At 40.1% G+C, this 25,588-nt stretch overlaps 1 protein-coding gene across 1 annotated transcript; it reads right to left on the bottom strand.

Annotated features, from left to right (window-relative positions):
• On the bottom strand, positions 1 to 23,473 carry LOC127098460 (L-galactono-1,4-lactone dehydrogenase, mitochondrial). Its single transcript, XM_051037068.1, has 6 exons — positions 22,767 to 23,473; positions 21,448 to 21,698; positions 20,271 to 20,456; positions 7,095 to 7,512; positions 6,425 to 6,565; positions 1 to 557 (listed from the first exon to the last, which is right to left on the bottom strand). The coding sequence occupies exons 1-6, from the start codon at positions 23,403 to 23,405 to the stop codon at positions 399 to 401; spliced, it is 1,794 nt and encodes a 597-aa protein (XP_050893025.1). The 5' UTR covers positions 23,406 to 23,473; the 3' UTR covers positions 1 to 398.
• Between the last annotated feature and the right edge of the window lie 2,115 nt (positions 23,474 to 25,588).

Here is a 25,588-nt window from a genome sequence, read left to right as displayed (position 1 = left end):
TGGTCTTAACACTGATAGTAAGATCATATAGAACCTCCAAATGTAAATTCTGGCAGAGCAATATAACATGCCTTAGGAAAACAAGATGGTAGTGCAAAGTTCCCTAATAAATTAGATGCGCAAGAACTGAGCATTGTGGACATCATGATGGTAGTGCAAAGTTCCCTAATTAATCCAGCTCTTATTAATATATTACATTGCAACTCTTAAAGCTTCTTTTGGCTCTCTTTCCACGCAAGCAATAAACTGAAAGATCGTGCGTTTTTGTATAATAATCCTGATTGTATGTGTAACTAACATTTTGCTTCCTGAAGTTCCAAATGACTTGCTGCAGTCAAGTTCTTAAAGTCCAAGATGTACTTACAGGAAAAGTTTAGAAAAATAATCAACCCAGAACGTCATATGGTTTCTGATTGTGGAAAGAGCTTTTCCAACTTGTTATTCGAAAGAATCCTATTGGGATCCAGTTCCTTTCTCGCCTTATTGTATACATCCACAGGAAACCGCTTTCTCAGCCTTGCCTGGAGAGCTACAAGCTCCTCCTTGTTCTTTGGAACCTATAAATCAGATAATAAACAGAGATTAACTATACCTCAAATACTTTATTTTCATTTTTTTCTGTTGAAATATTTGGTAATATCAGTAATGTGAACCTTTAAAACCTGAGTTAGTCTTTGATGGGTTATTTTCTGATGAATGGAACAGTTACAGGAAAATAGAAGAGAATAAACTGTAATTGTATTAAGATCTGAACAATTACAATTAAAGTGTGAAACAGAATGGAATAACAGAAAAAGGTAGAAGACAGATTGGTAAATGATTATACCAATCCCTAGGCACGCAGGCCTCCCACAAATCACTCAAAAGTGACCCCACTACTAACTGAAAACTTGGCTGCCTCTCTATTCTTTTCTTAATCCTTATATAGCACTACTGTCACATGCATCTCACGCCTTCAGGTGATTCTTAGCCACGTCATGCTTCTTCCTTTTCCTTGTGTACACCTTCCAAGTCTTAGGTTTGGGCCCATACTCAATGTTCACATTCTCATTTAATTCACTCTCCGCACCTCCTCTATCAATACCACCCTCCTTCAAAACATCCTTGACCTCAAGGATAAAATCTGGAAACTGGCCCTGCAAAAAATCATTATCTTCCCAGGTCACATCATCAACAGATCCATTTTTCCACTGAATCAAACTTTGGACAACAGCCACTCCTTCTTTCATGGTTATTCTAGAGCCAAGCACCTTCTCAGGATAATGTTCCACCCCTATAACCACCTCTAACTCCTTAGGCAGCTCCCCTTGGACTTCATAGTCTCCTACAGCTTTCTTAAGTAAAGAGACATGAAAAACAGGATGTATCCTGGACTGATCAGGCAAATGCAACTTATATGCTACCTCCCCTATCTTCTCAATAATCTGGAAAGGGCCATAAAAACGAGCTGCAAGCTTCTGATGGATTCTTTTAATAACGGACTGTTGCCTATGAGGCCTCAACTTAAGGAAAACCCATTCTCCCACTTCAAACCTCACATCTCTCCTATTCAAATCCGCATACTTCTTCATCTGCTGTTGGGCTCTTAACAAATGCCCCTTCAACTGAGATAAAGCCTCATCACGTTCAGCCAACTCTAAAGCCACAGCTGCCACTTTTGTTTCATTACTCAAAAATCTGAGCAAGTTAGGAGCAGTCCTGCCATAAACTACTTCAAACGGAGTTCTGCCAATGGATACATGATACGTGGTATTGTACCAGAACTCTGCCCAAGGAATCCACTGAGACCATGTTCTTGGCTGCTCTGATGCAAAACAGCGTAAATAACTCTCCAAGCACCTGTTAAGAACCTCAGTTTGACCATCCGTTTCAGGGTGATAAGCTGAACTCATTTTGAGCTTAGTGCCCTGTAACTTGAATAATTCCCGCCAAAAATGACTAATAAAGATAGGATCCCTGTCACTAATGATGGATAGTGGAATTCCATGCAGTCTCACAATTTCCTTCACAAAGACCTCTGCAATGGTTTTAGCAGTGTAGGGGTGTTTCAGAGGGATAAAATGGCCATATTTAGACAATCTGTCCACAACAACCAGCACAACATCAAAACCCTTAGACTTGGGCAAACCAGTTATGAAATCTAAGGAGAGATCCTCCCAAACAGCATTTGGAATAGGCAACGGTTGCAGAAGACCCCCAGGAGTTGTAGCTGCATATTTTTGCCTTTGACACACATCACAAGATCTTACAAAATCACGTATCCTTTTTTGCATCCCTACCCAGTATATATTTTCTGCCAATCTCCTATAAGTCCTTAAAAACCCAGAATGGCCACCACTTGGAGTGCTATGAAATTCCTCGAGCAACAAAGGAATTGATGGTGACGTGGGAGAAATAACAAGCCTTCCCTGATAAAATAAAATTCCATGTTTCACAGTGAACCCGGGTTTGGCCTCCAATTTGCTTTCAACTTCTGTCCTCAATTTCTGAACATAAGGGTCTTTTCCCACCTCATCTAACAACAGGTGTCCACCCAACCATGTAGAATAAGAGATTAAAGTCTTCAGTTCCACCTCACCATGACACCGGGATAAAGCATCTGCAGCCTTATTCTCCAACCCAGGCTTGTACTTGATCTCAAACTGGTATCCCAACAGTTTAGCCACCCAACATTGCTGATCTGGTGATGTCACTCTTTGTTGCAAAAAATATTTAAGACTTTTGTGGTCAGTGTACACTGTAAAAGGTTTACCCAAAAGATAGTGTCTCCAATATTGAATACAAAGTACAAGAGCCATCAATTCTTTCTCATACACAGATTTGGCTAGATTTCCTGCTGACAATGCTTTGCTGAAAAAGGCTACTGGTTGTTTATTCTGCATCAGCACTGCCCCAATGCCCCTACCAGCTGCATCACACTCAATCTCAAAAGGCAAAGAAAAGTTAGGCAATACCAGTACAGGGGATGATGTCATGATTTGCTTTAATCTATGAAAGGCTTCAGCAGCAGTAGGGCCCCATGAAAAATTATCTTTCTTAGTCAAATCAGTGAGGGGTTTGGCTATCTTCCCATAGTCCTTCACAAACTTCCTATAATACCCAGTTAAACCTAGGAAACCTCTGACCCCTTTTACATTTTTTGGTTCTGGCCAGTCTAACACACACTGTATTTTTTCAGGGTCCACTGCTACCCCCTTTCCTGAGATCACATGCCCCAAGTAGTCCACCTCTGTACATCCAAACTTACACTTGGACATGTTGGCCACAAAACAGTTAGATAATAACACAGTTAGCACCTGTTTCAAATGGTCTTGGTGCTCTACTAAGTCCTTGCTGTAGACCAAAATGTCATCAAAAAACACTAGGACAAACTTCCTTAGGAATGGTCTAAAAATATCATTCATAGTGGCTTGAAAAGTAGCTGGCGCATTCATTAAACCAAAAGGCATCACTAAGTATTCATAGTGTCCATTATGGGTTCTAAAAGCTGTTTTGTGGATGTCATTCTCATGAACTCGAATCTGGTGATATCCAGACTTAAGGTCAATTTTTGAGAATATAGTAGCACCATACAATTCATCGAGCAGTTCATCTACAATAGGTATGGGATACTTATCTGGTATTGTGGCCTTGTTTAGAGCTCTATAATCTACACACATCCTCCAACTCTTGTCCTTCTTCTTGACTAAAATGACTGGACTAGAGTAAGCACTCATACTTGGCCGTATCACCCCTGCTGCTAAGAGTTCTGCAACTTGTTTTTCAATCTCTTCTTTTTGGTGATGAGGGTACTTATAGGGCCTCACGTTGACAGGACCCTGACCTGAAAAGAGTTTGATCTGATGAACTTGAGTTCGTTCTGGTGGAAGTTGAATGTGCTCTTGGAAAATTCCCGGAAATTGCGTTAGGATGGAGCTCAAATCCTCCTGTGCTGTTTCCCTGTTTTTCTTGCCTCCTCCGCCCTGTGACCACCACCATTCCATACCTCCTCTGTTGGGCTTCTCTTCCAGAAACGTATTGAGGAAACCCTGTTGTTCCTGTTTCACTCCTTGGCCTTGGAGTTTTACCACTCGATTCTCACTTAGAAATTGCATAGTGAGAAATTTCCAGTCCATCACCACCTTCCCCAGTGTACTCAACCACGCCATCCCTAGCACCAAATCAAGCCCTCCCAAATCCAGGACCAAAGCATCCACCACTACTTCAAAGGACCCTAACTTCATACAAATTCCTTTACATACCCCTTTTGTTACTACCTTGTGACCATCCCCCAATTTGATGTTCCTTGAAGTCGTAGGAGTGACATCAAGACCCAGCGCAGAGGTAATTTCAGAAGAAATGAAATTATGGCTTGCTCCACTATCAATCAATACCAGCACCCCCACATTTCCTATCATTCCTTCAATCTTCATGGTCCTGTACTCCCCCATCGTGCCTAACACTCCCATCGCCTTGCACTCAATCTCAGTTTCTTCTTCACTTTCCTCTTCCTCCGCCTCCAACGACACAATCTCCCCTTCTTCATTCAAACTTTCCCCCTCGCCCAGAATCAGCAACCGCATCGATCGTTCTGGACATTTATGGAGCGTTGGTTGATACTTCCCCCCGCATTTGAAACACAATCCCTTTGCACGTCTCTCCGCCATCTCGTCGTTGTGGATGCTTCGTATTCCCTTCCCTTTCTCACTCGATCCAGAATTCTCACCCTTTTTTGCAGTAGAAGATAAAGATGACGTGGAATTTGCATTGGACCCAATTGACCCACTTTTCTGTGTCGGGTTGGACCAAACCGTATTTCCGGGTCGGGCAGAATCCTTTTGAATAGACCCGCTCCGATTCTTAAAAATTGACCCAGCCCACTCACTCCGGCCCATTTTCTCATTTGTTCCTTTTTTTCCAACGTACCTCTCATCTTCGTCTTCATCCTTCAGCTCGTCTTCCACGTCCTTCGCCATTCTCATCATCTGCATCCTGTTTTTAGGATTCAACGTACGCACCCTCCTTCGGATCTGGGGTTTTAAGCCACTCATAAAATAACCCATATATTGTTCTTCCGGAAGTCGTCCTACCTGCGACGACAACAACTCGAAAGCCTCAACAAACTCCTCCACACTTCCCTTCTGATGAAGAATGGATAATTCTTCAAACGGATTCTCCAATCGACGACCGCCATAACGAGCGATCAACGCTTTCTTCAACTTCTCCCATGACAACTCGTCCTCTGTTTCCCTTAACAAATTAAACCAATGGATAGTTGCACCCTCCATGCTCAGACGAGCAAGCTTTACTCGCATCTCTTCCGATGTATTTTGGACATCGAAATAGATCTCAGCGCGCGTAATCCACGCAACCGGATCTTCGCCGTCGAACACCGGAAGCTTCACCTTCTTGCCGGAGAGACGAGATTCACCGTTCGAATGATCACCCACTGACTTCTCGCTTTCAGTGACGTTCTCCCCTGTTTTTTGCCCAATCTGTTTACTAAGCTCGCTCAACACCAAACTCTGCTGCTGCATTTGCTCCGCGATGGTGGCGCTCTGCCGTTGCATCTGCAGAGCCAACGCCTCGAGGGTAGATCTCACTTCCCCCATCTGTTCTTCAAGGACATCAAGGCGTTCTCCCATCTTGTTAGGTTTGCGTGGCATCTACTAAACGATAATGGTGAGGTTGTGGATCCGGCAGGTCGGACCAATTGATGGGTTATTTTCTGATGAATGGAACAGTTACAGGAAAATAGAAGAGAATAAACTGTAATTGTATTAAGATCTGAACAATTACAATTAAAGTGTGAAACAGAATGGAATAACAGAAAAAGGTAGAAGACAGATTGGTAAATGATTATACCAATCCCTAGGCACGCAGGCCTCCCACAAATCACTCAAAAGTGACCCCACTACTAACTGAAAACTTGGCTGCCTCTCTATTCTTTTCTTAATCCTTATATAGCACTACTGTCACATGCATCTCACGCCTTCAGGTGATTCTTAGCCACGTCATGCTTCTTCCTTTTCCTTGTGTACACCTTCCAAGTCTTAGGTTTGGGCCCATACTCAATGTTCACATTCTCATTTAATTCACTCTCCGCACCTCCTCTATCAGTCTTTAGCATTTAAGTATAAGATTACAGTTCAGTTACAACAAAAACTATAAACGAACATGACCATGTGCTCTCATTTGAATGCGGATGTGAGAGAGAGAACTTTACCTTGTAATATTGTATAGGAACAAACATAAATAAATGCTAGATATAGATTATGCCATTAAGTTGGTGTAGATTATTGTATAGGAACAAACAAAAATTGGTAACTATATATGAAGAAACTAGGCAAACATCAATGGATTTAGATTATGACAGTAATTGGTATATCAGATTCAATTACTAAGTTGGATTATTTTTCATTATTTGTGAAGCTTTGATCATTACCTCAATCTTTGCCCAGTGTTCATAAGCAGAGTAATCATCCCATAATTTTGCCTGAGTCAAATGCCTGTAATGAAAGAATTCTTCCGTTATATCTTTTCTCTGGCGAGCATCCATGGTAGGTAGGTACATGATTATGCCAACCTGAAACAGAATAAGAGATATAATTGTTCAATTAAATCCTCCAAACAGCATTATAATGTTAAAAAGTTCAGTAAAAATAAAGATAAGAACAGCACTTATTGGAAACTTGAATTTTTTCAAGCAAATTAGATATATTTGTCTACTACTAAATGCAACAATGGAGTAGCTGGAATTTTAGCTTTCAACAAAAAAAGTCTTTTAATCTTTTTCCAAGCTGCAGTCTCAAAAGACACAAAAAATGAAGCTCATCTAAACATTGATCTAGGCAAGAACAAAAAATCACCAAATCTAAGAAAGACATGTTTTGAACAAACATACTAGAGAAATAACTAGAGCATGGCGTATTTTAAATTTGAAAACTAAAACAGTTCATTCATTCTCGCATAGATCAGAATTTGAAAACAAACTTCAAAACAACATAAAGCGAAGCTCCACTACTATGGCCACATCAAATCAGTTCATTCATTCTCGCATAGATCAGAATTTAGAACTTTATCTAAACTATTTATACAGAAAATGAAAATATTACCCAAGAAAATATATCATCCTCTGACGGGCTTGAAGCAGGACTCAAGGGACTCCAGGTGCTAGCTGTCCATCGCTGCTCAATTGGAGCAGGAGCAGGTATCTCTTCTTTCTCTATAAGTTTCTTCAGCTCTTCAATGTATTCAAGATCTTTCATGCTTGGCTTTGCCAGTTTTCCAGCAGGGAAACATGTCTCTGATACCCACTGTTGGCCTCCACAATCAAAACCTAATATTTCATCACTCCATCCAACCCTATATCCTTCGGACTTCTTCCAGAACTCGGCCTCAACTTGATTGACCTTGACAATGTGATGTTTATTAAGTGGATCTATGGCAATTAACTTATCTCTTAGTTCTGTAAAAGATAGCTCGTCTATATCTTGTTCATCATCTGATGATTTATCCCTAGATCCTTCCACTCTGAAAAAACAAATAAAACCCCATTTGACTTTAAAAGAAAAGTTCACAACATGTAAACAGTTAAATAATACGCAGTTAACTAAAGATATAAAAAAAGATAGAAAGTTTGATAACAATCCCTTTATCTCCTTTTTACTTTTTTAATATGATCTCATTCATTTTCAGTTTTTTTCGACATACCATTAAGTTGATAGACATAAAGGCGCATTTCCAAACACTAATTTCAGTAATTGAATATTTAAAAAAAAATCCCCTTTACTTGTATTGCATAGTAAGGGCTCACTCTCCCTTCTTTCCTTTATTTGATCTCTTTATCTCAACGGAAATAGGGTCACATCCCCTCCTTTCAGTGTTGTCGATGGCGGATCGCGGAGAGCCAAAATCCAGCAATATCAGCCGCTTTGCGGCCCCGTTATAGCGGATTATGCAGGAAAAAACCTACAATATCGGCCGATATTTACCATTGCGGAGAGCCCAAAAACCGCCGTGTATATCCGCCATGGCGCCGCTATTTGATAACACTGCATCCTTTTTATATTGAAATGAGCCGAAGGTTCTCTCCTTTCCTTGTTCCCTGTTTATTTGGAAAACAATGGCTCACTGTTGCATTAAAAAACCGGCTCCACAACAAACTGAAACAAAAGTATAAGCCAAACTGGACCTTGTGTCCCAGATCACAGTACAAAGGATGGTCTTCCTCAGCTGGTAACTGTGGTTGACACTAGGAAAGATGGATTAAAAGAAGTGGGATAACAACCCACGTAATGGATTGTAATACCCATAGTTATTCAGGATTTTTTATCATATACCAGAGAAAAGGGTGAGAACCAGCTAAAGTATATTGGGAGAGGGTTAGGGTTTCTTGAATATTATGAAGGGTGGTTTGTCTCATATATCATCATCTACCTCAGGACAGCTTCATCAAAGTGAAGCATACATTATTATACATTGAATTCTGTTCTCTTCCTACTTTCATTCTATTCCATCCAATTCAACTGAAATTACTGCTGCTGCCAACAGAGAAAATAATTAAAAGCATGAAAAACAGAATATCAGAATTAGGTTAAAATTAAAGTACATCTCTGAAACACTGAGGCTCCACATTTACCAACTTCGATTATTGTATTGGACAGAGATCAAATGTTCCAGTAATTAATGGTCAAAAACTACAGGTCTGCATATCACCCACAAATAGATGTGCGGACTAAGTTCCTAAGTGAAGTTTTAGAGCATCAAGGTGTTTCGCATGGTAAAAACCCAATAAGTGGCAATGACTGTTGACTTTAGCAGAATTTTGGTTCAACATGAACTATAATAATTCAACAAAAATACAACCATTAGAGCCTTGATGGAAGATTTTTCAAAAGAGATATAATTTCCCACCATTGAGGAAACAGTGAACTATTTGTCAGCTGAAAGGGGCCTGATTTTAGATGAGTTACGCATAATATAAACCAGATACAGAAGAGAATGAACAGATTTTGCAAAGGTGACATTGGTCATATCCGCCTGTCCAAACGTCTTTAATCTTTGACAAAGATTGGCTGCCTACTTACATACGCTTGATTGATAGGAAGTCTTTGAGCTCTATCACACATAGTATTTAAACTTTGTTTCATGTCAGACTGTCAGTCGAATGAAGAAAGGTGTACCAGTCTCCTATTGTCCTCAACAGTTTCCGAAAGCACTATAGACAAATGGAACTTAGACCAAGGATTTGCTGGATTTTAGATACAACCCCAAACGCAAGCTGAAATGCTTGTTAATTGGAAAGAACTTCCCAGGTGAGAATTATAGGTAGCTCTTTAGAGCAATCCAATAGAAATTTTCCACATTACATCTTTTGGACAGGGTTAAAGTATTGAGGAAGAGTTATGAACCGGGCCCTTAATAAAAAAAGCTTCCACGCTAGGAAACATAGAACGGCAAGGGGTTACGTTGCATTGTGGCTTACTGATTGTAAAAACCTATAGTTAAGATGATAGGAAATGGGCTGAAGAAAACACAGTGGAAATGGCCCATGATGTTGCAATGGGAAGGCCCAAGAGAGAAGTCCACATGCCAAAGTATCTAGAAGATTTCATCACATGATAAATCAACAAATTCAGTTAGGAGGAAATGAGGTGGCAGCTTATCAGTGGCTCACCTAAATCTTGCAGCAATATTCTCTAGATCTTCCTTATTGTATATTCCGTTATTTCCGCATTTGCTATCCAAAAACTATTCTATATATGGACATGTAAGGAATGAATGAAATAAGCAAGATTTTATCCAAATTCTCTTTCTCTCTGTTATTTCTGGAGGCCCCTAGTTCCTCGAACTCTAGGATTTATCACTGCACCTAACAAATTTGCTGCTTTCATTGAACCTCATCCATGGCTGACGGCACTCGATCGAAAGCTATCGACGAAGCTATCTCCCGTTTAACCACCAATCAAACCTCTCTTACCAACTCACAAACACTTCTTGCTTCCAAAATTGATGACATTCTCGGCAAACTCTCCTCCCTCGACACGTCATCTCACTCCCCCGGTAACGGATCTCCGTCCTACACCTCACCCCAAAACTCCAATAAACCTCACCGTATGAAGCTCGACGTGCCTCGCTTCAATGGAACAGATGCTTTGGGTTGGATCTTCAAGATCAACCAATTTTTTGAGTATCACGACACGCCGGAAGCAGAACGACTGACAGTTGCATCCTTCTACATGGAAGGGCCAGCTCTCGGATGGTTTCAATGGATGTCTCGCAACGGCCAGCTTACCAGTTGGGCGGCGTTACTACACGCAATCGAGGCCCGTTTCGCACCGTCACAGTACGACGATCCCAAGGGCGCACTGTTCAAACTCACTCAGAAAGGGTCGGTCAACGAATATTTAACAGAATTTGAGACGCTTGCAAATCGTATTGTGGGTCTCCCACCGAGCTTTCTCTTAAGCTGCTTCATCTCAGGGCTTGCACCGGACGTTCGTCGCGAGGTTCAGGCGTTGCAACCACTATCGCTTATCCAAGCTGCTGCTTTGGCCAGGTTGCAGGAAGAGAAACTCCATGAAGCTCACAGATCTGCTCGCGATAAAGGTATACTTCCTACACCTGCTGCATCACATAACCGTTTTCCAAACAACCCCAAACCAACCGTACCACATTTCAAACGACTGACACCTACGGAGATGACTCTCCGCCGTGAGAAGGGTTTGTGTTTTAACTGTGATGAGAAGTTTAGCCCAGGTCACAAATGTGCGTCAAAATTTTTTGTCCTTATTATGGAAGAAGATGAGCCCCAAGAAACGAATACGATTCCGAATCCTTGTGAATCTGAGTTGTTATTTGAATCGGAACCCGACCCGACCCTTAATCAAGCCCAAATCAGTTTCCATGCCCTTTCGGGCCACTTGGCCCCTGAAACTCTGCGTCTGGTGGGCCGCATCTCCACCCACAATGCAGTTATCCTAGTTGATGGAGGCAGCACCCATAACTTTATCCAAGAAAGGCTGGTTAAATCTCTTGGGCTGAAGGCCCAATCCACTTACTCTCTCAAGGTCATGGTAGGTAATGGCAATGAAATTGAGTGCCACCAAATTTGCCCTCAAGTAAAAATTTACATTCAGTCTCACACATTCACCGTTGACCTACACGTCCTTCCCCTCAGTGGTGCTGATATTGTGTTAGGTGTTCAATGGATGAAATCCTTGGGTCCGATTCTTACTGACTATAATGATCTCTCTATGAAGTTTCTCAAGAATGGTAAGATGATAGAACTAAGGGGAGAGAGAGATGGTGGCCTTCACCTCATTACTGCCCAACAGGTGCGACGCCTCCTCCACACTAAAGGAGCTAGTGCCTTCTTTCATATCCAAGTTCTACAACCAGAGCCCCCTTCAACCCAAATCAGTGACCCTAAACTCCAAACACTACTTCACAAGTATGACTCCTTATTTCAGATACCGTCAAACCTTCCACCTGCTCGTGAGACCAACCACTCCATACACTTACTACCCCAGGCCCATCCTGTTAATGTTCGTCCTTATCGCTATCCCTATTTTCAGAAACACGAAATTGAGAAACAAGTGGACACTATGCTAGCTAATGGGGTGATACGACCGAGTACAAGTCCTTTTTCGTCACCGGTTCTCCTTGTTAAGAAGAAAGACGGGTCTTGGAGATTTTGTGTCGACTATCGAGCCTTAAATTCAATCACTATAAAGGATCGATTTCCCATCCCCACTGTTGATGAACTGTTAGACGAGTTGGGTGGGGCTGCGTGGTTCACAAAATTGGATTTGCTACAGGGGTATCATCAGATCCTGATGCGGGAGGAAGATGTTTTTAAAACCGCTTTTCGGACACATCAGGGTCACTATGAGTTCCGGGTTATGCCGTTTGGACTATGCAACGCACCATCGACATTTCAAGCTACCATGAACACGATATTCAAGCCATTTCTGCGCAAGTTTATCATTGTGTTCTTTGATGATATTCTAATTTACAGCACTAATTATGAGGACCACTTGAAGCATATGGATCAAGCATTTCAGGTTTTACAGGAAGGACAATTTTTTCTCAAGCAATCAAAATGCTTGTTCGCTCAACGTCAGATTGAATACCTTGGTCACATTGTTTCCCAACATGGGGTTGAACCAGTTAAGGCGAAGGTTCTTACGATTCAGCAGTGGCCAGTACCAAGCACTCTCAAAGCTCTTCGTGGTTTCTTGGGTTTGACAGGTTTCTACCGACGATTCATCAAGGGATATGCGACAATTGCAGCTCCATTAACTCAACTCCTCAAAAAAGATCAATTTGGCTGGAATTCTGGTGCGCAGTTAGCTTTTGATACTCTGAAAACTGCTGTAAGCACTGCACCAGTTCTGATTCTCCCTAATTTTACTTTGCCTTTCATGGTAGAAACGGATGCCTCCGGTGTCGGCATGGGTGCCGTGCTATCTCAACAGAACCAACCAATTGCTTTCTTTAGCAAACCATTCTGTCGCAAGTTGTTGAATGCGTCTACATATGTCAGAGAACTCTTTGCCATCACAGCAGCAGTGAAGAAATGGCGACAATATTTGTTGGGCCACTCCTTTGTGATTCTGACAGATCACCGCAGCTTAAAGGAATTGATGTCACAAGTGGTACAAACGCCAGAACAGCAGTTGTACCTGTCACGGTTGATTGGTTATGATTACACGATTCAGTATCGTTCCGGAAAAACGAATGTGGTTGCAGATGCCCTTTCTCGCATACCAGAAAATGAGTCCTCTGAGTTCTACATGTTGTCAGTCCCCAGTTTCTCCTTCCTGAAAACATTAAAGCAGGAACTCTCCCAGCAACATGAATTTCTCTCTAAACTACAAGACATTACCAATAACACTGAGGGGGCACAAGATTTCAAAATTATTCAGGGTCTTATATATCACAAAGATCGCATTTGGTTGCCACGCACCACTTCCTTCATAAAGGTTCTGTTGGAGGAATTCCATAAAACACCCACCGGAGGCCATATGGGTGTCACCAAGACTTTGGCACGCTTAAGCTCAAACTTTACATGGGTCGGGATGCGTGATGATGTCCATAAATTTGTTCTCGCTTGTTTGGACTGCCAACACTCCAAATATGAAACAAAGAAAGCTGCGGGATTGCTCTGTCCATTGCCAATTCCTCATGCGCCGTGGGAAGACTTATCTCTTGACTTTATCGTGGGTTTACCTCCTTACAAAGGGAACACCACAATCCTAGTGGTCGTTGACCGTTTTTCCAAAGGCATTCATCTTGGTATGTTGCAACCTCACTATACTGCTTACAAGGTTGCCTTACTCTTTATGGACATTGTTGGCAAGATCCACGGCATGCCTCGTAGCTTGGTTTCAGACCGTGATCCATTATTTGTGAGTCGATTCTGGCAAGAGCTGTTCAGACTCAGCGGCACTAAGTTACGTATGAGTTCGTCCTACCACCCTCAAACTGATGGCCAGACAGAAGTGGCAAATAGGATCATTGAGCAGTATCTCCGTGCGTTTGTACACTCGAAACCGACAACTTGGGGCAAGTTTCTCGTGTGGGCTGAATGGTCTTACAACACGTCTCAACACTCAGGCACTGGAAAATCTCCCTTTGAGATTACTTTTGGGAAAACACCACCCACCATTCCGCAATATTTGGTAGGCACCTCCACTATTGAAGCTGTTGATGAATTGTTGGCTAATCGTGAGACTATGCTGATCTCTCTGCGCAGAAAACTGACCAGGGCACAACAAGATATGAAGAAATTTGCTGATGCACATAGACGGGATATGCAATACAATATCGGAGATTGGGTGATGGTTAAATTACGACCACATCGACAGATTTCCGTCACTGCCACTCCGTATTCGAAATTCAGCAAACGTTTTTACGGTCCGTTTCAAATTCTGGAGAAGGTGGGAAGTGTTGCTTACAAACTCCTCTTGCCACAAGGATCCAAAATTCATCCGGTTTTTCACTGCTCCATGTTGAAACCTTTTCACAAAGACTCTTCTGCTCCAATTCCAACAGCGACATTACCTCCATCAGCATTGGATAATCAACCCATCATCACTCCTCTAGTGATACTCAACACCCGCTGGACTCAAACGGCTGAGCCTCGTCTCGAAGTGCTCGTGCAATGGGAAGGACTGCATGCTGATGATACTTCTTGGGAAGATTGGGACAATCTCAAACGAACATACCACCTTGAGGACAAGGTGCTTCCAGATGGGGTGGAGAATGATAGGAAATGGGCTGAAGAAAACACAGTGGAAATGGCCCATGATGTTGCAATGGGAAGGCCCAAGAGAGAAGTCCACATGCCAAAGTATCTAGAAGATTTCATCACATGATAAATCAACAAATTCAGTTAGGAGGAAATGAGGTGGCAGCTTATCAGTGGCTCACCTAAATCTTGCAGCAATATTCTCTAGATCTTCCTTATTGTATATTCCGTTATTTCTGCATTTGCTATCCAAAAACTATTCTATATATGGACATGTAAGGAATGAATGAAATAAGCAAGATTTTATCCAAATTCTCTTTCTCTCTGTTATTTCTGGAGGCCCCTAGTTCCTCGAACTCTAGGATTTATCACTGCACCTAACAAAAGATTTCTGTTAGATATAGGAGACAGGGGCTGAAAACCAGATTAGAAAAGGATTGGAAATCAAATAATTCATATGGAAAGGGTAGCACTAGCAATCTTTCAAATTCCCTGAGGAGGGGTTTTTTTCATTTTTCATTTATATACCTCAGAATCACTTAACCAGAGGCAAGTCTGCCATATCACATCCCCTCACACACTCTATTTTTCATTCAACTCTGGTCCAGTTCTGCAAAAGTAATTGGCTGTAAGGTGCTAATTGGGAAACCAATTAAAATGATGGTAGAAAAACTAATGTTTGCACTCATTGGTGAAAAAATGCATTAACATTTACCACTCCATGCAATATAATTTACATGAAACCATGAAGATTTTTACCACCTACAAAACAGTGAAATGAATGACTAAAGTAATAGACCTTTGATTAATTCATTTAGCTGTCTGGCTCTGGTTCTGAATAATGTTAATCAGGAAATAATCTTTATATTTATTGTGAATAATATACTTTCATAGAATAGGAAATTAGTCATTACGAGTTGTAATTAGTCATTATGAATTGTAATTACTGACACTATCATATATAGTATCAAATGCAATGAGAAAAGGGGAAGCCAATTTTACTAACATGGTATCAGAAGGTTCGATCAAACCAAACCTTTGAAATCGTGTTATCTTGGGCTTGTCCGGCGACACCCACTATGTCGTTCTCGAAATTGTCTCTTCCATTCCGGTTCATTGTCGGATTCGATCTGTTGTTTGCGGTTTCGTGCCGTATCTTAATTTTGTCTCGGTGATTCTCGATTTGAAGGATTGAGATCGTGATTCTCGATATTGTTCTGAATTGTCGTTGCTTGTGTGTGACTCTGAGTTCTGTTGTCGTCTCTTGATTCTCGGTGTTGTTCAGGATTGTCGTTGTTTATGTTCAAGATTGACGGTCTTGCTTTGACATCGTTATTTAGTATTTGTGATCGATTTTGATCGGTGACTTCTCGGTGACTTCTCACGATTTTGATTCATTGCTGCCATTTACGATCCTGCCATTTACGACTCTGCAATCGCGACGGTACAGATTGTTTCCTTTTTTACGGTGCTAGGTATTTAGGTTTGCTAACATAGGTTGTTTTGTCTTCCTTTCCTTTTTTTTTCTTTTGTAATTTCAAGAGGTGGGTGCAGAATTAAAAAAAAAAAAAGAATAATAATAATAATAATAAATTCTGCTGCACGGGCTTTACTTTAAAAAAAAATTTAAAAAAATTGTATCATGAATTCAGAAAAAGAAAAAGATAATTTTTGTGTTCGTTTTACCGGTAAAAATTATCCGGCTTGGGAATTTCAGTTTCGAATGTATGTCAAAGGGAAGGGATTATGGAATCACTTGGATGATATCTCTATGGCACCGCTAGAGAAAACTGATTTAGATGTTTGGGAAACCAAAGATGCTCAAATTATCACTTGGATTCTCGATACTATTGATCCTCAGATGATTAATAATTTGCGATCTTTTTCCACTGCTCAAGAAATGTGGAACTATTTAAAGCGTATTTACAATCAGGACAATGCGGCCAAACGTTTCCAGTTGGAGCTCGAGATAGCCAACTACAAACAAGGTAATATGTCAGTTCAAAAATATTATTCTGGTTTTTTGAATTGGTGGACAAAACACTCTACGATTATACATGTGGATGTTCCCAAGAGTTCTCTTGCGGATGTCCAGGAGGTCTACAGCACTAGTCGGCGAGATCAATTTCTTATGAAACTTCGTCCAGAATTTGAAGTTGTCAGAGGTGCTTTGCTGAACAGGACTCCTGTTCCTTCTTTAGATACATGTGTTGGTGAACTTCTTCGAGAGGAACAACGTCTTGCTACTCAAGGAACCATGTCTCATGAAGTTGCTGTTTCTGAGCCTACAGTGGTTGCATTTGCTGCTCATAGTAGAGGTAAAGGTCGTGATATGAGACAGGTTCAATGTTTCTCCTGTAAACAATTTGGCCATATTTCACGGAGTTGCAATAAAAAGTTCTGCAATTATTCAAGCAGCAAGGTCATATTATATCTGATTGTCCCACACGTCCTCCACGACCAACACAAAGTTCAGTGCAGGCATTTCATGCAAATACAAATTCTACAGTTGGCCCTTCTGTTACTAATGCATCTAATGATGGTACTCTACAGCCTGAACTAATTCAACAAATGGTACTTTCTGCTCTTTCGGCCTTGGGAATTCAGGGTAAGTCTTCTAATATTTCTCGTCCATGGTTTTTTGATTCTGGTGCATCCAATCACATGACGGGTTCCTCTGAATATTTGCACAATTTACAATCTTATCATGGTAATCAGAAAATTCAAATAGCTGATGGTAATATTTTATCTATCACTAATGTTGGCGATATAAACTCTGACTTTCGGGATGTTCTTGTATCACCCGGACTTGCTTCCAATTTATTGTTTGTTGGTCAATTGGTAGATAAAAATTATGATGTTAACTTTTCCAATGATGGTTGTCTTATGCAGGAGCAGGTGTCGAGGAAGGTGATCGCGAAGGGGCCTAAAGTGGGAAGATTGTTTCCAATACAATTTATTTCTAATCATTTATCTCTTGCGTGTAATAACGTTTTGAATTCTTATGAGGATTGGCATAGAAAATTAGGTCATCCAAACTCTTCTGTTTTGTCTCATTTATGTAAAACTGGTTTGTTGGGAAATCAAAATGTTATTTCTAATGCCTCGGTTTCATGTTCTGTTTGCAAATTGGCTAAAAGTAAAACACTTCCTTTTCCGTCTGATGCTCACCGTGCCTCTACTTGTTTTGAGATAATTCATAGTGATGTATGGGGAATGTCTTCCGTAGTTTCTCATGCTCACTATAAATATTTTGTCACATTTATTGATGATTATAGTCGTTTTACTTGGATATATTTTCTCCGTTCTAAATCTGAAGTGTTTTCTATGTTTCAGAAATTTTTGACATATGTTAAAACTCAATTTCAAGCAAGTGTTAAAATTTTTTGCTCTGACTCTGGTGGTGAGTACATGTCTCATAAGTTTCAGGAATACCTTCAACAAAAAGGCATCTTGTCTCAACGATCTTGTCCCAATACCCCTCAACAAAATGGTATGGCAGAACGTAAGAATCGTCATTTGCTTGATGTAACACGCACTTTACTTCTCCAAGCTTCTGTACCATCCCGATTTTGGGTGGAGGCTCTTTCCACAGCTGTCTTCTTGATCAATCGTCTTCCTTCTATGGTTATTGATCTTGATTCTCCTTTCTTTCGTCTTTTTAAAATTCATCCTGATTATAGTGCTTTACATACTTTTGGGTGTGTGTCTTTTATTCACTTACCTCCTTTTGAAAGACATAAGCTTGGAGCACAATCCGTTCAATGTGCATTTATGGGATATAGTCACTCTCATAAGGGATTTGTGTGTTATGATGTCACTAACCATCGTTTTCGCATTTCTAGGAATGTGACATTTTTTGATAAACAGTTTATATTTCCATATGTTTCTCCTGTCATTAATGATATTGTTACTCTTCCTAAGTTTTCTATTATGCCTCAATCTATAGAACGTTATAAACCAGGTCATGTATATGTCAGAAAACACAGACAGCAGGTTCCCACACCCTTTCCCGACGCTGAACCGCCACCTGATCCTGTACCGGTTGAACCACGACGTTCTGGTAGAATATCTCGCGCACCAGATAGATATTCACCAGACAAGTATGATTCCTCACATACTTCTCTGACTGTCACACTCTCTAGCATACCTATTCCTACTTGTTACTCACAGGCTGTTAAAGATGTGCGATGGATAAAAACAATGAATGAAGAGCTTCAAGCTCTTCAAGAGAATTTCACATGGGATATTGTCTCTTGTCCTCCTGATGTCAAACCTATAGGTTGCAAATGGGTGTATGCTGTGAAATTAAATTCTGATGGGTCCCTTAACCGTCACAAGGCTCGTTTGGTTGCTTTAGGAAACAAGCAGGAATATGGAATTGATTATGATGAGACATTTGCACCGGTTGCCAAAATGACAACTGTTCGCACGATCATCTCTATAGCTGCTTCTAGTGGGTGGTCTCTTCATCAAATGGATGTGAAGAATGCTTTTCTTCATGGTGACCTGACAGAAGATATTTATATGACTCCACCTCAAGGCTTATTCTCTTCATCTAAAGGCGTGTGCAAACTCAAACGCTCCTTATATGGTTTGAAACAGGCACCTAGAGCATGGTACGAGAAATTCCGCTCCACTCTACTTGGATTCTCCTTTACTCAGAGTCAGTATGATTCCTCTTTATTTATTCATAGTACATCTGCGGGTATTGTTCTGCTTCTTTTGTATGTTGATGATATGGTTATTACTGGTTCTGATCATGTTTCCATTCAGCGACTTAAGCAACAGTTACAGGCCTCATTTCACATGAAAGATTTGGGTAATCTACATTATTTTCTTGGTCTTGAGGTCCATTCTACATCCAAGGGCATCTTTCTCCATCAACACAAATATGCTACAGATCTGATTTCTATGACTGGTCTCGAATCGGCTAATCCGGTAGATACTCCTCTTGAGGTTAATGTTAAATATCATCGTGATGATGGTGATCTTTTGCCTGATCCCTTATTGTATCGCCAACTTGTGGGTAGCCTCAACTACTTGACTATTACTCGCCCTAACATATCTTTTACTGTTCAACAAGTAAGTCAATTCATGCATTCTCCTCGCCATCTTCACTTAGCTGTGGTTCGCCGTATAATTCGCTACTTAAAGGGAACCACTCACCGCGGATTATTCTTTTTCGTTGGAATTTCTCCTCAGTTGAGTGCTTATAGTGATGCTGATTGGGCAAGATGTCCTGATACTCGTCGATCTGTTACTGGTTGGTGCATGTTTCTTGGTTCTTCATTGATCTCTTGGAAAAGTAAGAAGCAAGCAAGAGTTTCTAAATCTTCTACTGAATCAGAGTATCGTGCCATGTCTGCTGCTTGTTCAGAAATACTTTGGCTTCGTGGTCTTTTGGCTGAACTTGGATTTCCCCAAACAGAGCCAACTTCACTTTATGCTGACAATACAAGTGCCATTCAAATTGTGGCAAATCCTGTTTTTCATGAACGCACCAAACATATAGAAGTTGATTGTCATTCAATAGGCGACGCCTACGATGATCGAATAATATCACTTCCTCACGTCAGTACTCAGTTGCAGGTTGCAGATATTCTTACCAAGGCTGTTCCACGCCCACGACATCAGTTTCTTGTTAGCAAATTGATGCTCCTTGATCAGCCATATCAATTTGAGGGGGGATGTTAATCAGGAAATAATCTTTATATTTATTGTGAATAATATACTTTCATAGAATAGGAAATTAGTCATTACGAGTCGTAATTAGTCATTATGAATTGTAATTACCTGTAATTACTGACACTATTATATATAGTATCAAATGCAATGAGAAAAGGGGAACCCAATTTTACTAACAAATACAAGTTTAAATTATACAAAATGATGGGAAAAAAAAAAGAAATTACATAATAAATGAAACACAAGTCACAAACCAACTGCAAACCATAGCAGAGAAAACAACAACTTCTACAAGTACTAGTCTTAATTCATAAATCAGAAAATTAATAACTAGGTAAAACCGTACCTATATTTCTGGAGGGACTCCCTATAAAGGTCGCGGACATGCTGTATGGCTTCATCTTTAGTATATTTTGGCTTGAACTTAGGGGGACCTTTCCACTTTGAAACAGGATTGCATCTCACAACCACAACAGAGTCAGTATAAGGGATATAAAGGTACTTGACATGCTTATTCTCAGATAGCAATTTCCTACATAAGAAAAAAAAAGGACAATCTAAATATTTGGTTTGGAGGCAGATCCTCAATCAATCAGCCCAAAGGCAACAAAAAAAGGAATATACAAGCACATTCATGCAACAGAAAGAAACAAATCAGAGAAGTATACACAATCATACAAGTGAAATATTACCGAGAAGATTTCAACAGAAAAAAACACATACTTAGGGCCCTCTCAAGATATATGTGATGTCATGTCCAAGCACCACTTATCAATGACAATAAAATTGGTCATTCAATTCAAGGATATTTACCGCTATCAATGCTGTTGTTCTCAGACAACTTTGGGGTGATTCTATGGACCAAAATGATAGTTTTGTTTTAACTATAGGTGAACAGGTATATTTATAAATAGAGAAACAATGTGATGCAGCATGTACCTCTGGATAATTAATTTAACGGTTGCTCTGAACTCAAAGCCCCATTACCACAGTCTGAATTTATTGGCTTATAACAACAAGTGTAACTTGGAGGTAAAGGTTCTAATCAGAGATACAGACTCTCCATTTATGGAGTTAGGAGTTAAGGATGCATGCAACTGACCTACCGAAACCCCCACAATAATGGAAGCCTTGGGTCCTGAGTCACTCTTTTACTATTACTATTAGAATAAATCATAAACCAGCTCACCAAACCATATATTAGTGTCACTCCATAAATTCTAGTCACCAAGAACAATCGCTTCTGTTTTACAGAATCCCTAAAAGTAAATCATCTTCCTACACAATCTAAAAATACATATTGTCAAAGTTTAAACAAGCGGGCCCTTTGCAAGTTCTTGATCTTAGTTTCATTATGTTCCAAAAAAAAAGACTGAATATAATGTGTTAGGAATGTGTAGTTGATATTTAGATTGATCTTTTCTAAAAATTGGTAATTGATTCTTTATATAAAAATTGGGGACGGGGGAGCAATATGGTAATTGATTTGATATGCTCAAAAAAGATAAAACTTCAGCAATTACTTATGATTCTTCTTTATCTCATCCATGGTTGAGACAACTGTGTGCTCCACAAGCTCCTGTCGATCAACACACTGTAGGGTGACTTCTGCCACAACTCCAAGTCCTCCAAGGCCACAACGAGCAAGATAAAACAGCTCTGGATCTTTCTCTTTTGAGATTTCTATTGTCCCCTTGGCAGGGGTGACTAGTTTCATGGCAACGACTTGTTCATCAATAGGAGGCAAACTTGCACCAGTGCCATGTGCACCAACCTAATGAACATGAATGCAAAGAAGCACAGTTTATATGAACCAATGTGGCAATGGATAGATTTCTATTCAATAAACCACATCAAGCACATTCATTTATTTTACGAGGGGGGAAAGGCACGCGGAAATTATTTTATTTCCTTTTCAAATAATATTTGCACACTTTACATACTCAAACAAATGATTCAAATTAATCCAAGATAAAACACATGTCTAACAAATTTGTGTATCATCAAAACTTGATGAGATTCACTAATGTATTTAGCTAGTCAAGTTCTACGAAGCGCAGAATCCGACACGGACACCAGGACACGACATGATACGGACACTCTGACACTGAGTATGTCAAAAACATAGGACACAGACACCACTACATATATGACAATGCTTAACATTCATTTATCCATCTTTTATTTAAAAAGTTAAATTATTATAATAAAAATTGATGTCTTTAATTCTACATAGATAACATTGTTGCAATACATGTTTAATCCTTTTAAATATGTATCAGATTTGTCCAACCAAAAAATGTAGAAGGTGCGTTGAAGCAAAGAAAAAAACATTTTTTTTTAACATTTGCATGAATTGTCCGACACGTGTTGTGTGAGTGTCATACGGGTGTCGTGCACTAATTCAAAGGGTCTCGAAACAAAGAAAAAAATCATTTGTTTTGGAAGGACATTTGTTTGACTTTTCTAATACGTGTCGTACGGATACCATACAAGTGTCGGACACCGTCACGTGTCAGACACCGCGACACACCAGTGTCCGTGCTTTACAGGTAAGTTAGCTCTCACGTGAGTACTTTAACTCTAATTTCATGAATTGAATGAATACACATTCATAAACTAATTTGAAAGATAAAATGACACTCAAGAACTTTTAGTATAATCTCAATTCCTTAAACACTAATAAGAATGTGAAAATGTGATATCTTTTAGTACTCAAAAGTTCATAAATCATAAATGCTTAGTATTTCAACAATTTGAATATTCTAAACTGAGGCTGAACAGTGATTCTTAAGTTCAATCCATTTGATTCAGAGATATGACCTAAAGTAAAATTATTGACCTGAATAATGCCACCAATTTGTTGTTCCCTAATGGAAGCAAAATTCTGTAGTGTAAGTCCATGTTCCTTAATCCCATCCACAAGCTGCTGCACTCTAATACCAGCCTGCACTCTCACAGTCTTGTTCTTCTTATCAACTTCCAATATCGAATCCATCAAGCTCAAATTCACCATTCCAGTTCGTGAAAGCCCAATTCCGTTTGGGGAAAGTCCCGAGCCTACGGGCCTGATTCTGGTCTTGCTCTGGTGAGCCTCACGGACAACACGCTCGAGCTGGTCAATGCTCTCGGGTTGGTGAAAAAAACGGGTCTGCACCTCATGCGTGCCACTCCAGTTGGAAACGGTGTGCAGGTCCTCCGGCAAAGGAGCGTATCGGAAGATCTGGGCCTTCTTGTGCTTGGCGTTTTCGGGTAACGGATAGGAGTAGTAAGTGGCGGCGCCACAGAAGAGAAGAAGGGCGGCGTAGCCCAAGTATTTGCGGGTTTCGGCATCGGTGTTGGGTTCTGGTAAAGAGGAGAATTGGCGGAGAAAGGGTTTTGGAGGGAGGGTTCGGAGAAGGTGGGAATGTGAAGGAGTTGAAGGGTGGTAGTGGTGATGGTGAATGCCAAGGGAACGTTTGAGAAGGAAATGTCTCAACATGTCTAAGCTGGAAAGTAGAGTGGTGTGATGAGTGACACGGAGTGAGCATGTGAAACTTTGAAGACAGGAGAGATAGAGCGATAAATAAATAAAACTACGAGATTTTTTTTTTGTTTAGGCTTGTGTCGAAAAAATAAATAAAGAAAAAAAAATTTGGAAATTTTGCCATAAATTTAATATAAATTTTGTTAGCTCCCAATTTCGACGTTCATATAAATTAAGAGAATAAAGTTTTCTGTGAAGATGTTTCGATAAAATTATACATTTGAAGTTCTAGTCAAAGATGCCTTGGTACAAGGGTAAAAATGTTGTGTGGACTTAGAAATTTTTTAGTAGTTTAAAGTGTTTTTTCGACAGAGACGTCACCAGTTGTGGTTCGACGAGGGATTCAAATTCAAATAAAGGAGGAAATTTCTGTTCTTATCTAAATTGTTGAAGATACACGTGGAGCATAATGGATAGTTACATGCATGCAAAGCGCCACTTGTCTCGATTTGGTGGAAAGGTTGTTAGAAGCGGTTACTTCGATTAGTATTGTAGGTGTTTAAATTGGCTGCATTATATGGTAAAACACTAATGTCTTGACTGATGTCATGACATGTATATGTGACTACATTGTAGTTACTGCAGGACTAGCTAACACAGGATTATTGAATGCTGTGACATTCATACCTGTCAACAGATACTAAGGAACAGAAGTTCTGTTAGAACTTAGTATTCATTTGCAGTCTGGTTATCAAGGAAGAATCAGACCTGGCATAAGGCCTACTGACTGAATGTCAAACTGGATGTTGTGACATTCATCATTAACAGCAGCTGGTGAAGATTAGGCAGAGTGGTGTTCTGCTATACTTCAGCATATAACTTAGTTTGTTCTTCAAGAGAATAACAGAACTAACTTAAGGCCAAATGTGTAAATGTTAAGTTGGACATTTTGACATTTACTAATGTAAGCTGTTACTGTAGTATGGTCATTTTGATCATGTACAGGTCAGCAAATTGTACAGTCTGTTTTCTGGAAAAACAGACTCAGCATATGGACCTTGATGTCAAGCTGAATGTCGTGACATTCGTGCCTGACAGCATATGCTAAATTGTAGGTTGTTCAGTTTTCTGTTTCAGCTTTTTCTCAGGCTATTCTTTAGGGATTCAACAGCTGAGAGAAAATCCAGGAAATCAACAACCAAGCTACATTCAATGAACCTAACAAATAGCCTATTTGTTAGCAACCTAAATGTTGAATTTGAGGGAACTTGTGTGACCTAAAATTCAGGAAAATACAGGTGCAAAAGCCCAGGTGCTGCAATATAAAAAGGAAGGCATTCCTTCATTCAGTTTCGGGGATTTTGAAGCGTGAAGAGTTAGTGTGTCCATCATACTTCACTGTTGTATTTTGTGAGTCTTGTATTAGACGTATCTTGTAAGCCAAGCCATTATCAAGTAGATGATTGCTTTGGCATAGGGTGTTCATTGAGTTGTAAGTGTTGTGTCACTCAAAGCTTTTAAGCGTGAGTGCTGTGTATCTTGATTTAAGCTGTGAAGCATAATCAAGAGTTGTTTTTGAAGTGTGACTTCAAAGTGTCTTTAATATCACTAAGGTGATTGAGGGGGAGTGAGTAGGAACTCTGATCTTAGGTTAAGATTGAAATTGCATTGGGTAGGGATTAAGTGATAAGTTGTAAACGGGTGAGTTTAGCTTTGAATTGATACTACTAATAGTGGATTTCCTCCCTGGCTTGGTAGCCCCCAGATGTAGGTCATGTTGGACTGAACTGGGTGAACAATTACTTGTGTTATTTACTGCACTTACTATTAAGTTCTGCATAATCCCTGTCTGTGCAGAATTGGATGTCATAACAACCAGTGTGACATCCAAAGTCTGATAACTAGATTTTCAATTGGTATCAGAGCAGGCACCCTGCTTGTGAAGTTCTGGGTGAGATCTAGGGAAGTTACTTTCTAGTACCATGGACAAGGATTTAGGACACTCAAACAGACCACCCATGTTGGATGGATCTAATTATGATGACTGGAAGCCTCGCATGATAGCCTTCTTAAGGTCTCTAGACAGCAAAGTCTGGAGAGCTGTCAACAAGGGATGGAAACATCCAACGAGGACTGATGAAGATGGAGTCAGTGTGCAGATTCCCGAAGAAGATTGGGACAAGGAACAAGAGGCATTA

This window comes from Lathyrus oleraceus, chromosome 6 (genome assembly GCF_024323335.1).
Source record: "Lathyrus oleraceus cultivar Zhongwan6 chromosome 6, CAAS_Psat_ZW6_1.0, whole genome shotgun sequence".
NCBI lineage: Eukaryota > Viridiplantae > Streptophyta > Magnoliopsida > Fabales > Fabaceae > Lathyrus > Lathyrus oleraceus.
The sequence above is the reverse complement of the archived record's forward strand: the minus strand, read 5'-3'. Positions and strand labels throughout refer to the sequence as shown.